Below are 14932 nucleotides of genomic sequence, written 5' to 3'. Positions count from 1 at the left end.
AGGGTATTAGTGAAAATCTTTTTCTTTAAAAAGACAAAGGTATGGTCTTCGTAATTTCCAGATTTTTATCATTTACAAAACTGTTTCTTCCTCCTGAAATATTCTTTTTCTGAAAAGTACCTGGGGATCCTCAGCAGCAGAATCCATCACATGTTCTAGTTGCCTCATTTTGAAGTTATATTCATTCTTTTTCTGTTCTACTTCCTCTTTCTTTTGGTTTAGCTGGGAAAATTGAACAGATACAAGGTTACAACTTAGAAAGAAATATAGAGTACATGTTCTAAATAGAAAAGACAAACTTCTCATCACCAATCATCAGGGAAATGCAAATGAAAACCACAATGAGATATCACTTCACACCTGATAGGGATGGCTATCATCAACAAGATGAAAGATAAGTGTTGGTGAGTTTGTGGAGAAAAGGGAATCCTTGTATACTGTTGGGAATGTAAATTAGCACAGCCATTGTGAAAAATAGTATGGAAGTTCCTCAACAAACTAAAAATAGAACTACCGTATGATCCGGCAGTCCCACCTCTGGATATATATCCAAAGGAATTAAAATCAGTCTGTTGAAGAGACAGCGGCACTCCCATGTTCTCTGAAACATTATTCATAATAGCCAAGCTATGGACTCAAGTTAACTGTCTACTGACAGGAGAATGGGTAAAGAAAATGTGCTATATACATACACAATGAAATACTACTTAGCCTTAAAAAGGAAGCAAATTCTGTCATTTGTCACAACATGGATGAACCTGAAGGACATTGTTCCAAGTAAAATAAGCCAGCACAGAAAGACAAATACCACATAATCTCATTTATATGTGGAATCAAAAAAAGTTGAACTCATTGAAATAGAGAGTACCAGAGTCTGGGGGAGGAAGTGAGGGGTGGAAGGAGACATGAATCATCAATGGGAGATGTTGGTCAAAGGGTATAGTTTCAGTTAGACAGGAGGAATACCTTTTGGAGATCTACTGCAGGGCATGGTGATTACAGTTATTAGGTTGGTGCAAAAGTAATTGTGGTTTCTTCCCATGGCATATGGAAATCTGCTGTATTTACATAATTTTTTTCAGAACTTGATCAATAATTTGAAAAGCAGTAAGATATTAAAATAAACCTATGATATTTTTAAAAGTAATTGTGAAATCTAACTTGGTTGCTACTATAACCCAATCATCTCCTTTTCTTTTTTTTTTTTTTTTTTTGAGACGGAGTCTCGCTCTGTTGCCCAGGCTAGAGTGCAGTGACGCAATCTCGGCTCACTGCAAGCTCTGCCTCCCGGGTTCACACCATTCTCCTGCCTCAGCCTTCCCGAGTAGTTGGGACTACAGGCACCCGCCGCCACACCCGGCTAATTTTTTGTATTTTTAGTAGAGACTGGGTTTCACCGTGTTAGCCAGGATGGTCTCGATCTCCTGACCTTGTGATCCACTGCCTCGGCCTCCCAAAGTGCTGGGATTACAGGCGTGAGCCACCGCGCCTGGCCCCATCTCCTTTTTTCTCACAAATTTATTTATACTTTTAAAAATGATCCAAGTTTCACAAGTAACAAAACGGTCATCTGAGAAAAATACAAAATGAAAAATGACAACCACCACCACCAAAAATATGATAAAAGTCAGGCATAACCTCATCAGAGTGGTTAGAACTGGCTGCCATGTGTCAAGGACCTAAGGTGGGTGGGAGGCAGCTGAGCAAGTCTCAGTCCAGGTGAGGACACTCCATTAGCCTCCCCTTTGTACATGGAGAAGTTGACCAATGCAGGAATGTCATGACAACCTCAACTGTGGATTCCTCCTGTCCTCCATCTTTTTTTTTTTTTTTTTGAGACAGGGTCTCATTCTGTCACCCAGGCTGGAGTACAGTGGTGCAATCTCGGCTTACTGCAACCTCCACCTCACAGGTTCAAGCAATTCTTGTGGCCCAGTCTCCCAAGTAGCTGAGATTACAGGCGAGCGCCACCATGCCCGGCTAACTTTTCTATTTTTAGTAGGGACAGGGTTTCAAGTCACCATGTTGGCCAGACTGCTCTCAAACTCCTGACTTCAAGTGGTCCACCTGCCTTGGCCTCCCAAAGTGCTGGGATTACAGGAGTGAGCCACTGCGCTTGGCCTGCTGTGTCCAATCTTGAGTGACACCTGTGTGCATCTTACCTTGTGCTGAAGTTCCTGAATCAGGGCCTCCTTCTTGGTCAGTTCTTCCTGGGCAGACTGCAGCAGCACCGAGTGTTTTTTTGAGGCCTCTGTGAGCATGTTCAGCTGCTCAGTGGCATGAGCCAGGTCCTCACAGAGCATATCCCTCTATTAGGAGGCAATCACCACAGTTTCTTAATTGTGGTACTCCAATAAGGATTCCCAAATCATTACTATGTGCAACTTTTAACAGACTAAGGAAGTTTTATGTGAAAACCTATTTCTTTTGCTTGCGTGCTAATCCATTCTTAGACAAAGTAATCCGTTAATATTTAGATGAACAGGTCTAGACATTAACATTATTACAGTAAACTTATATAGGTATCCCAATTGAGGTTTAACTGCACTCTAGGTTTGAGGTTTAATTGCACTCTCCCCTCACCCCCAGGATCTCAAAGCCAATCTCTCTCTCCTGGGAAGGATTCAAAGGTCTCTTGGTTACTTGTCTCACCAATTGACTCTAGTCCTTTAAATACTAGAAAGTAAATAGCTGTAAAGATGAGCCTCCATCAGCCAGTTGGGGAGGGGGTGGGCAGTTTGCACCAGATTGTGATTCATTGTCATAGACCATCAAAGTTTCAGGAAGTAGCTTTGTGGAAAGTGGCACAGAAAATTATAAGTCCTATAGGTTGCATACATAATTTCTATGTACACAGTATATGTAATTCCTCCCAAATTAGAGCAGATACTGCTTATCCTTCTTTTCCTTTCCAAATGTACATGTATGTATGCAGGTGTGTGTGTGCATATATATATACACACACATATAAATGTATGTGTACATATACATGGATATACACACATAGATATACATACATATAAACACACACTTTTAAAAAACTTGACACATCAGAAACATTTTTGCATGTACTCACTCTTTTCATTGTGTGGACTCCATTTCATCTTATGGATGTACCACAATTTAATCCATCACTAAATATTTTGGTTGATATGAATTTTTCACTATTCTGTGTACTTTATTCTTATATCTAGATTATTTCTTTAGGCTGAATTTTTAAAAGTGCAAACTCAAAGGATATGTAAAAAGTATAAGGCTATGTATTACCAGACTACCTCCCCAAAGGCTGAACATAAACTCCTCCAGAAATTTGAGTAATCATCCTTGTCTGCACATCTTCCTTGGGTCTTAAACTTTACCAGTTATAAGATTAGAAAATAGCTCTTATTTTAATTTGTGAAACTGGCCCAACTCTCCCCTAGGACTGATGTTTATGGTTTCTTTTGAATAAACATAGAAATTGGCCCTCCCAGTCTTAAAACTTAAGAAAGTTACATTTGTCTTATCTGAGTTCCTTTCTCAGGGAACAAACCATCAGGCATCCCAGACAAGATCAAGGAACTGAAACTTACCAGATTATGGCAACTGGACAACTGAGATGCCAGGCCCCTCACCTGTCACGGCTGCCTAACTGACAACCTGTTTCCTGTTAACCAACTCCTCTTCCTTACCCCTCCCTAATTCCTGTTTTCCCACACATGGTTACCTTTCTTGCTATATAAACTCCCAATTTTAGTCAGTCAGGGAGAAGGATTTGAGACTGATCTCATATCTTGGCTATGGCACCCATTTAAAGTCTTCTTCACTGGCAATACTCCTTGACTCAGTGATTGGCTTTCTGTGTGGTAAGCAACCAGACCTAGGCTGAACTCCTGGTGTTTCAGGAACATTTGCATGTCTCTGATTCCAAAGAGGTTTTGGTGCCACTATATTCCCTCTTTGGGGAGCTACTTATGTCCATTTTCCACCAGCCGTGTTTCTATCCTTCTCATGAAGGATAAATTGCAGTGGTAAAATACTTTGTCATCAGTTGCAAATATTTTCCCCCTGTCTGTTGTTAGAATTTTTGTTTTTAATATTGTATAATCTTCCCTTATGGGTTCTAACCTTTATATCAAGTTATTTTCAAAGAGTCACATAATCTCAAGATTTTTTAATGTATTTGTGTTTTTCTTCTCCTGAAAAAAAAAATATTAATTTTTTTAGACAGAGTCTTGCTCTGTTGCCCAGATGTAGTGCAGCGGCGTGATCTCATCTAACTGTAACCTCCACCTCCCAGGTTCAAGTGATTTTCAGGCCTCAGCCTCCTGGGTAGTTGGGATTACAGGTGTACACCACCACACCTGGCTAATTTTTCTAATTTTTTGTATTTTTAGTAGAGATGGGGTTTCATCATGCTGGGCAGGCTGGTCTTGAGCTCCTGGCCTCAAGTGATCCACCTGCCTTGGCCTCCCAAAGTACTGGGATTACAGGTGTGAGTCACCGTGCCCATCCCTCCTTTTGTTTTTTGCAACATTACCCAGGCTGGACTTGAACTACTGGACTCAAGCAATCCTCCCACGTCAGCCTCCTGAGTAGCTGGGACTACAGGCGTGTGTTACCATGCTTGGCTTGTATTTTTATTTTCTAGTACTTCTATGATGTCATCATTTGTACAGAACTCTAATCCATGTAAGAATTGTTTTGGCTTTCATATCTTTACAAATTGGTCAGACAATTTTCCCAACACATATATTGACTAAACCCACTCTTTCTTCACTGTTGAGAAATACTTCCTTTACCATTACACTAAATTCCTTCATATTCACTGCTGTCTATTTGTGGATGTTCAAAGTTTTGCAATGATCTCTCTATCATTAGTCCAACACTGGATATGGTTACCATTTATTAGCTTCCAAATCTCTCTGCATTATTGTTTTTCTAAGTTTTGTTGGTAAATCTTGTGCATTTTTTTCAAAGGAATCATCAGTTTTTAATATTGGGATTTGAGGCCAGGCATGGTGGCTCACACCTGTAATCCTAGCACTTTGGGAAGCTGAGACAGGGGAGGATCACTTGGGTTTAGGAGTTTGAAATCAGTGTGGGCATCATAGTGAAACTTCGTCTCTACAAAAAAATACCAAAAATTATCCAAGCATGGTGGTGCACATGTAGTCCTAGCTACTTGGGAGGCTGAGGTGGCAGGATCACTCAAGCCCAGGAGTTCAAGGCTGCAGTGAGTCATGATCACATCACTAATAAATTGAAATTTGAAGTGGAATTACAAAATAAATAAATTGGAATTTGAAGTGGAATTACATAAATTTCTGTTTTTAAAACGACAGGGTCTTCCTGTCCAAGTCTCCCTTTAGATCCTTTTATTGAAGTCTCTTTTCATGTTGCTGGGAAACTTTTATGTTCTTAACAATTGTCAAATAGTCTCCCTAAGATTTTGATATGCTATATTATTTCTTTTTTTGAGACGGAGTCTCGCTTTGTCGCCCAGGCTGGAGTGCAGTGGTGCGATCTCGGCTCACTGCAAGCTCCGCCGCCCGGGTTCACGCCATTCTCCTGCCTCAGCCTCCCGAGTAGCTAGGACTACAGGTGCCCACCACCACGCCCGGCTAATGTTTTGTGTTTTTAGTAGAGATGGGGTTTCACTGTGGTCTCGATCTCCTGACCTCGTGATCTGCCCGCCTCGGCCTCCCAAAGTGCTGGGATTACAGGCGTGAGCCACCGTGCCCGACCTATATTATTTCTGTGAAAGAGAATTTTTAAAGCTCCTGTTATGTTTTTAAACTGGTTATTTAATATAATATATAGTATTATAACATATTATATATTATAATAATCTACAATAAAGCTATTTATTATTATTATTTTTTGAGACAGAGTATCGCTCTGTCACCCTAGCTGGAGTGCAGTGGTGCGATCTCGGCTCACTGCAACCTCTGCCTCCTGGGTTCAAGCGATTCTCCTACCTCAGCTTCCTGAGTAGCTGGGACTACAGGCACATGCCACCACGCCCAGCTAATTTTTTTTTTTTTTTTTTTTTTGTATTTTTAGTAGAGACGGGGTTTCACCGTGTTAACCAGGATGGTCTCGATCTCCTGACCTTGTGATCCACCTGCCTCGGCCTCCCAAAGTGCTGAGATTACAGGCGTGAGCCACGGTGCCCAGGCCCCAATAAAGCTATTCTTTCTTTAATATTCAATTTGTTTTAACATCCCTTAGGGAAATTTTATGTCCTTAACAGTTGTTACAAATTCTCTCCTAAGGTTTTAATACTTTTGGTTGTTTTTGTGAATGGAACTTTTTAGTTCCACTATATTGTTAAATGGTTATTAATGGCATAGAGTAAATATTATTTTGAAGACTAATTTATAACTGATTACTAAACTCAATATTCTAATAGATATTCAGACAGTATTTTGGAGTTTCCATGTAGACACTCATGACCATCTGCAAATAACAGTCACTGTCTCTCAGTTTTTATAATATTTGTATCCCACTTAGTATTTCCATTTTACTTCATTAGCTAAATACTCATATTGTTGAAAAACAGTGATATATGAACAATTTGAATATATTGAACAATTCACAAAACATAGCCATAAAACTAAATTTTAGCTAATAAAGACTGAAGATAAGTACAAAGGGAATGTGAATTAGCTGTGTATAGGGTCAATTCCACTTGAATCTAAAATGTATGAATCTAAAATGTGATATTTAAATCTAAATATAATATTCATAGTCACATTTTATTTTTAAGAAGAAAAAAGAGAGAAAGCGAGGAAGGAAGGAAAAGCTTTTAGGTAAAACGGTATGAGTTTTCATTATTTATCTACTCCCACTCAAACAGCTAGATTTCCCTTTTTACTTTGTCAATAGTCAGTACAAAACTGAATTTTTAGCCCATCATCTTATACTTTGTAGGGGACTCTAGGTTGTGGCTTCTGTGTACTAACTTTTCAATTGGCTTGCTAAAACTATTTCCAGCTAACACATACTGAGCAGTTACAAGGAGCCAGACACAGTTCTAAGCACTTTCCATGTATTACCTCAGTTCATCTTTACAACACCTTATGCCAGGGGCCCCCAGCCCCCAGGCCAAAGACTGGTACCAGTCTGTGGCTTGTTAGGAACCGGGCTGCACAGCAGGAGGAAAGCGAGCACAGCTTCATCTGTATTTACAGCTGTTCCCCATTGCTCGCATTATTGCCTGAGCTCCACCTCCTGTCAAATCAGTGGCAGCATCAGATTCTCACAGAAGCATTAACTCTATTGCAAACTGCGTGCCAGGGATCTTGGTTGGGCACTCCTTTTGAGAATCTAATGCCTGCTGATCTGTCACTATTTCCCATCACCCCTGGATAGGACCATCTAGTTGCAGGAAAACAAGCTCAGGGCTCCCACTGATTCTACATTACAGTGAGTTGCATAATTATTTTATTATATATTACAATGTAAAAATAATAATAGAAATAAAGTACACAGTAAATGTAATGTGCTTGAATCATCCAGAAACCAGCCCCCCTCACCCTCCTGGTCTAAGGAAAAATTGTCTTCCACTAAACTGGTCCCTGGTGCCAAAAAGGCTGAGGACCACTGCCTAACGCAGTAGGAAGTACTGTTATCTCTACAGATATGGCAAATGAAGTACAGGGAGAAATTTAACTTCCCCAAGGTCACACAGTTAGAATTCTAACTCCATAGCCTGTGCTCTTAATAACTTGTTACTGTTCTACCCTTACTTTCCTTTTATTCTAATTTTAGTTGTCTACTTTAATCTTTTTTTTTTTTTTTTTTTTTTTTTTTTGAGATGGAGTCTTGATCTGTTGCCCAGGCTAGAATGCAGTGGCATGATCGCAGCTCACTGCAACCTCTGCCTCCTGAGTTCAAACCATTTTCCTGCCTCGGCCTCCTGAATAGCTGTGATTACATGCAAGCACCACCACACCCAGCCAATTTTGGTATTTTTGGTAGGGATGGGGTTTCACCATGTTGGCCAGGCTGGTCTGGCACTCCTGACCTCAAGTGATCCACCTGCCTCAGTCTCCCAAAATGCTGGGATTACAGGTGTGAGCCACCGCACCCGGCCTATTTTAATCTTATATCTTATGTACGTTAGCAGCTTCAAATCCTTTCTGCGATGTAGCAAGATATAAATACAAATTACTGGGAATAGCCATCTTGGATATCTATCCCCACAGGTCCTTAAAATTCAAAACTGGTATGTATAAATGCATCTCATTAACTTTCCGTGGGCCTCTATTCTTTCCATCTGAAATGTGCACAGAACCATTCAGTCCTAGGCTAGAAAGCTTGGTGCCCACTCTGACTACTTCTTCCCTTCATGATACATATCCGACTGGACACCAACAACTGTTACCTGTAGCTCTGAAACACTTCCCAACTCTATCTCACCCCCTATCCCCACTAGCATTTCTTGGCTCAGACCTCATGACCCTCTGCCTGGGTTCAATGTCTATGCAGTTTTGGTTTCCTAAAAGATACAGCTGATGTTCCTCAAGACACTTCACTACACAGGCTCAGTCTGCCTCCACTTCACTGCCAGGACCTCGTGTTGGCCACCCTGACTGCTTGCTGTGCTTGGGACACTCCACACACGTTCACACTACCAAGCTTCCCTCTCTGGCAAAGTTTTGTATAAATACTCTCTCTTCTGAGTAGGTCTTTAGAATTTCCCCTGGCAGAATTACTCCCCTCCCTCCCTTTTCTGTGCCCCCAGGTTATTACATCATATTACACATATCTCTTAAGTTAGAATGCAGCTTTGATGTAAGTAACAGTGTTTTTCAATCATCTTTCCATTCCCAAATGCCAGGTCGCGTACAGGTTGTATAGTAGGTAGATTCAATATTTGTTGAATTTGTTTCATGGGTAGCATAGGTTAGCCAAAACCCCTTTATTTCTAAAGCAAATACAGAACAGTTTATACAATAGGTTATCATCTGTGTGGAAAAAAAGTAAGGCTAAAAGTATATAGGATTGCTTAAAATATCTCTTGAAAGTTAAGAAACTGATAACGTGGGGGTAGCTGAGAAATAGGAAGGGCTGGGAGAAAATCCATATTGCTCCTAGCTTATATACAAATTTTTAAAAAGATAAGTTTACATCATCATCAACAAAAAAACTTCCTTTAGCTGTAAGTTACAAATTAACCTGTACTGCTTAATTTTTAAAAAGATAAATTTACATCAACAAAAACAAAAGTAAAACTTAACCTTAGCTAAAATGCAAAAGACAACCCTGAGATCAGCCTATTTAAACAGCCCTTTTCTGCTGTCTGCTACTACCACTGCATCCAATTAAATGTGGTTTCCACTCTGTTCCCCTCACAGGGGTCAGTTATAGGAAGTTAACTATAGGAAGTGGCGTCAGCAAAAATGACGGAAAATAGATCAGCAAGATAAAATATAATAATTTTGATGAACTTATTATACATGACTACTTGTATCATTATACATTATACAATAATACATTAGTAGTATATAAATACTATCTCCCCAGAGGAGACAGCATATGTATAAGATTGCCAGAGTGGGAAGCTTGGCAGCGTGAACGTGTGTGGAGTGTCTCAGGCACAGCAAGCAGTCAGGGTGGCAGCATGAGGTGCAGGCAGTGAGGTAGAGGTAGAGTGAGCCTGTGTAGTGAAGTGCCTTGAGGAACATCAGCTGTATAAGGATTATTTCTTTAAAAATCCTGTATTCATTCATTAATAACTTCCACACACAAATACACATTGTCAGGCCTCTGAGCCCAAGCCAAGCCACCGCAAGTATACGCCCAGATGTGACTTGCACGTATAGAACCAGATGGCCTGAAGTAACTGAAGAATCACAAAAGAAGTGAAAATGCCCTCACCTGCCTTAACTGATGACATTCCACCACAAAAGAAGTGAAAATGGCTGGTCCTTGCCTTAAGTGATGACATTACCTTGTGAAATTCCTTTTCCTGGCTCATCCTGGCTCAAAAAGCTCCCCCACTGAGCACCTTGTGACCCCCACTCCTGCCCGCAAGAGAATAAATCCTCTTTGACTGTAATTTTCCTTTACCTACCCAAATCCTATAAAACGGCCCCAGCCTTATCTCCTTTGACTGACTCTCTTTTCGGACTCAGCCCGCCTGCACCCAGGTGATGAAAAAGCTGTATTGCTCACACAAAGCCTGTTTGGTGGTCTCTTCACACGGAAGCGCATGACACACATATTGACAAGTAATAAGGCAAACAAGCTGTGATGCGTTAATACCTACCTCTATGTCCTCAGAAAGTATTCTCAGCCTAAGGGTTTCTTTCAGATCCAGAATATCCACTTCCTGCTTCTTGATCAACACTCTGCTCTCTTCTCTGTCAACCAAAGCAGAGTTGTATTTGCACTGTAGAAAAGAAAGTCATGCTATAAGAGCTGTTTTATTACCTGTTTGTTTCTAGATTAAAATAACAAGAATGAGTCTGGGTTCCAAGGTGATGACAAGATTAACACAAGGTAATTCAATAAATACTTGCTGACTGAAGGAATAGAAGAATAAATGCATCAATAGTGAAGAGAAATGGAAAAGTCCTCTAAGTATCAGCGAAAAAAACATTGGGTTTGTCATCTACTGCCTTCAGAAATAAACATGGAGTGCAGCAAGCTCCCTGTAGAGCAGAGGAGTGAGGAGGAGTGACAAAAGACATCGCCTTGACCCAGAGGAGAAAAGCATCAACACTGAACTCAGATACATGCTGACAAAATAAGTAATTAACTTTAGGAAATGATATTATATCCAATATTGGGGAAACAAACTCACTTTCTAAATTATTAATGTCTCTGAACTTAACTACAATGTGCTACTGTGTTACTTTTTCCTCAAAGTCACTAAAGAACACCACACTTGCCTTAACCGGTATGGCCAGCAACCAGCCTGTTTCTTATCCAGTTTATACTGGCAATTCCCAAACAGTGCACAGAGAACACTGTCCCAGATCAGTGAAACCTGAGAAACACTGCAGCCTACATTGTCTCCCGGAGATACACACTACACACTTCCGTAATAATGACTCTGCCAATCCTACAAACACACAAACCTGTTGACCTTTATTTAACTAGAATTTCCAAACTTATTTGACCACAGAATCTTTTTTTCTGGTGGAGCATCTGTTAATCTCTTGAAAAGTCTGTGATGTGTCTCATGCTCAAATTTAACATCTTGTTGGTGACCGAACTTACATTTATGTCCTTCAGTTCTTCTTTCAGGGTGTCTATAGTTTCTGTTTTCTCACAGACTGATGTTCTTAGCTCCTGGATCTGGTTCATGAGGTCAGCTACAACTTTCTGATGAGGACAGAAATAATATCTTCATACCCAATGATATTAAGGAGAAGAAAAGTTTTAATTGGTAAATCACTTACCTTTCCTAATGGCAATGTAAGTCAATTTTATTTTAGTAAAAGATCATATGTCACATTAGTATCAATTTATATATATGCATATATATATATACACACACACACACATATATATATATTTTTTTCTTTTGAGACGGAGTCTCGCTGTGTCAGCCAGGCTAGAGTACAGTGGCGCGATCTTGGCTCACTGCAAGCTCCGCCTCCCAGGTTCACAACATTCTCCTGCCTCAGCCTCCCAACTAGCTGGGATTACAGGCGCCTGCCACCACACCCGGCTAATTTTTTGTATTTTTAGTAGAGATGGGGTTTCACCATGTTAGCCAGCATGGTCTCGATCTTCTGACCTCGTGATCCGCCCACCTCAGCCTCCCAAAGTGCTGGGATTACAGGCATGAGCCACTGCGCCTGGCATCAATTTATATTTTAATGGCTTTATAATTTTTTTTTTTTGAGACAGAGTTTCGCTCTTGTTTCCCAGGCTGGAGCGCAATGGTGCGATCTTGGCTCACTGCAACTTTCGTCTCCCAGGTTCAAGCAATTCTCCTGCCTCAGCCTCCCGAGTAGCTAAGATTATAGGCATGTGCCACCACACCTGGATAATTTTGTATTTTTAGTAGAGACGGGGTCAGGCTGGTCTCGAACTCCTGACCTCAAGTGATCCTCCTGCCTTGGCCTCCCAAAGTGCTGGAATTACAGGTGTGAGCCACTGTGCCCAGTCTATAATATTTCATTTAATCATTTGTTTTGGTGTTATGAATGTATGTGAGCTAGACATAGAAGAATTTTATACCTAATTTTAAACTTGGACATATATACTATTTTTATTATTCTAGTTAAAATCAACACCAGGGATTTGAAAATTTGTATCATGGGACTTAGAGTCAACAAGAAAGGGTCACACTAATATCAGCATCCTAGTAAAAAGGGTAGGATGCGTTTTAGAAACATTGCCATCCAAAATGACAGTAGTTTGTACTTGAAGTTACATGGAAAATTAACTTAAGTGGAAGACCTCATTCTCTAGCAACCTTGGAAGATGAGCAAGGCCTAACTGCATACAGAAATATTCACACTATCTATTGGTTACCCTGGAGGTGCAAGAAGAGGTAGGAGAACAAAATGTTAAACTAGCATTTATAAGAAAATGCACAGAAAGATGTAGCTTCAAACTCTACCAACCTTATCAGAATCTCTAGACTTTTCCAGGGAACTGATCACTTTTTCAGTAGCAAGCAAGCTGTCTTCTAGTTTCTGTACTTTTGCCATCTATGGTGAAAAAGAAATATTTTTAGAATAATTAAATCACAAAGTTAACCATATACACAGATAAACAAGTTGAAAGCAGCTTCTCACATTATAGAGTCTACACTAGGAGTAATACTTGAAAATGATAAATCGGGTTGAAAGGCAGTGATTTTGTGCTGTCTACCAGGAGACTACCAACAAATTATTATTGTAACCCTCTGGGAGTTAGAAAAACAAGAGTTGAAAAACAATAGGCTGGGTACGGTGGCTCATGCCTATAATCCCAGAACTTTGGGAGGCGAAAGTTGGTGGATCACTTGAGCTCAGGAGTTCGACCCTGGGCAACATAGTGGTGCACACCCATAGTCCCAGCTATTCGAGAGGCTGAGGTGGGAAAATCACCTGAGCTTGGGAAGTCAAGGCTACAGTGAGCCATCACTGTGCCACAGAACTGCAGCCTGGGTGATAAGAGTGAGACACTGTCTTAAAAAAAGAAGAAAAAAAAATAATAGTAGTAATAGAACCAGCCCCAAATTCCATCTCTTTCTTACTAATTTCCAACATCTGCAAGCTGAAATCATTTTTATAATAAGCCTCTTTAGGGATCAGGAATAAAAGTTATAAACTGCAAATTCTAGAGTTAGAGTAATAGGAAATTTACCTGCTGCTCACACTTGGCCATCTCTTTCTGTTTCTCCTGACGTACAGCCTCAAGAACTTTTAAGATTTCTCTGGAAGAGAAGAATTATCTTTTACCCCTGACTTCATTCAATGAAAACAGGAACTGAATCTGTTAGTACAGAAGAGATTAAGTGCAAATGAACTTTGTTAGGCACACACTTGGTGTCAGGCATTACCTTCCAGTGGGGATCAGAAATTTGAACCCATTTCTTCAACAATTATTCAATGAGAACCCATTTTTGTGCCATGACTGTTTTTCCTCAGTGTTTAGTACTCCTAAATATAACATGTATCATAGAGTATTTGTTTATTACCTGTCTCCCTGTGCTAGAAGTTAAAATCCATGAGGACAGGGATGTTTTGTTCACTGTTTCACCTCTAAATGTTCTGGCATTCGCCAGATCAGTGCCTAGCTTGTTGGATATCAGTAAATGTTTGAATAAATGAGTAAATGTCAATTGCTTGTCTCTCAACTGGATGTATGCTCTACGTTCACCACTGCATACCAGGGCCTAGAAGAAAATCGACCTCATAGGAAGAGCTCCACAAGTACCTACTGAATAAACAAATTCTTCTCATTAGAGTGACTCTGAGCCTAGTGATTGAGGAGATTCACTGAGATTACCAAGGACAGGAACTTAGAAAGAGGGAAGAAATATGGCAGCATTCCTGTTAGGGGACATTCCTGGTAGAAAAAGATTTGTAGACACAGAAATAAAAATCTGTCTCCTCCTTCCAATAATAAAAGGAATAGTTAGAAGTAATCTTATTATATATTTGCTGTGATTTATTTACAGAAGGTCCTGAGTTCTGATTACCACCAATTCCTATTCATTTAAAAGTACTATAGCTAGTTGTTAAATGTTTTGAAAAATTAAGTTTCTCCACATAGCCATTTATACAAAAGAACCTGCTGTTCCTTTTGGAATGCTTTTAAAAAATAACTCCTTACAGGGTATTGGCAATAAAAAAAAAACAAGATTAAGAATGTGGTATTAATATTCTAGTATGCTAGTAGAAAAGATCAAAGCACTCACTTAGAACTGTTTTCTTTATCTTCTTCAAACTGTAATGATAATTTGTTATTGCGTTCTTTTTCTGCCTCAAGAAGCTCCATCAAATTCTAAAAGACAACATTAGATTTTAAGTAACTGTTACTAGTAATGCGCAGTCAACAAACATGTCAAGTACCTTCTATGTGGCAGGCACTGTGGGCAAGTATAGCAAGGAAGGAGGAAAGGACAGTCACAGATGCAGGACAAATTCACCAACCAATTCCCTTCTTAACATACGTTCAGATCAGATTTCAGAGTTTCATTTTCTTTTTTGCAGTTTTGGAGGTTTCTTGAAAGTTGGTCAATTTCAAATTTCATTACTTCCTGTAAGTTGTCATAGGAATCCTGTAGGCAGGCTTTGCTCTCAAGCAGCTTTTCATTTTCTAACCTTTATAAGGAAAATATTTTAAAAATGGTAAATAAACATTTAATGTATTTCTATTAATCAGATCATCTGCACTTCAATTTATCCCATCTACAGCCCATTCCCAACTCACATAAGCCTCAAGTGATATGAGGCTCCTTATGGACCTGTGTGGAATGTCCATGATGCACAAA

The 14932-nt window shown here is 39.8% G+C and overlaps 2 protein-coding genes across 5 annotated transcripts in view; one reads left to right on the top strand and one right to left on the bottom strand.

The window, feature by feature from the left end:
- The window catches only part of KIAA1143 (KIAA1143 ortholog), a 940736-nt gene that overhangs the window by 841426 nt on the left and 84378 nt on the right, over positions 1-14932 (top strand). The gene's annotated exons all lie outside the window — the stretch shown is intronic.
- Positions 1-14932, bottom strand: part of KIF15 (kinesin family member 15) — a 123401-nt gene that overhangs the window by 37688 nt on the left and 70781 nt on the right. For both annotated transcript variants that reach the window (XR_007723487.1, XM_050780505.1), the window contains exons 21-28: positions 14612-14762; positions 14357-14442; positions 13300-13369; positions 12573-12659; positions 11215-11319; positions 10259-10381; positions 2163-2309; positions 121-222 (exon numbers count right to left, since the gene is read on the bottom strand). Coding sequence is in view for 1 of the 2 variants with exons in the window: in XM_050780505.1 (XP_050636462.1) it covers positions 121-222; positions 2163-2309; positions 10259-10381; positions 11215-11319; positions 12573-12659; positions 13300-13369; positions 14357-14442; positions 14612-14762 (871 nt within the window). In the remaining variant the exon portion in view is untranslated. The remainder of the gene's footprint in view (positions 1-120; positions 223-2162; positions 2310-10258; positions 10382-11214; positions 11320-12572; positions 12660-13299; positions 13370-14356; positions 14443-14611; positions 14763-14932) is intronic.

This window comes from Macaca thibetana, chromosome 2 (assembly GCF_024542745.1).
Source record: "Macaca thibetana thibetana isolate TM-01 chromosome 2, ASM2454274v1, whole genome shotgun sequence".
NCBI lineage: Eukaryota > Metazoa > Chordata > Mammalia > Primates > Cercopithecidae > Macaca > Macaca thibetana.
The sequence above is the reverse complement of the archived record's forward strand: the minus strand, read 5'-3'. Positions and strand labels throughout refer to the sequence as shown.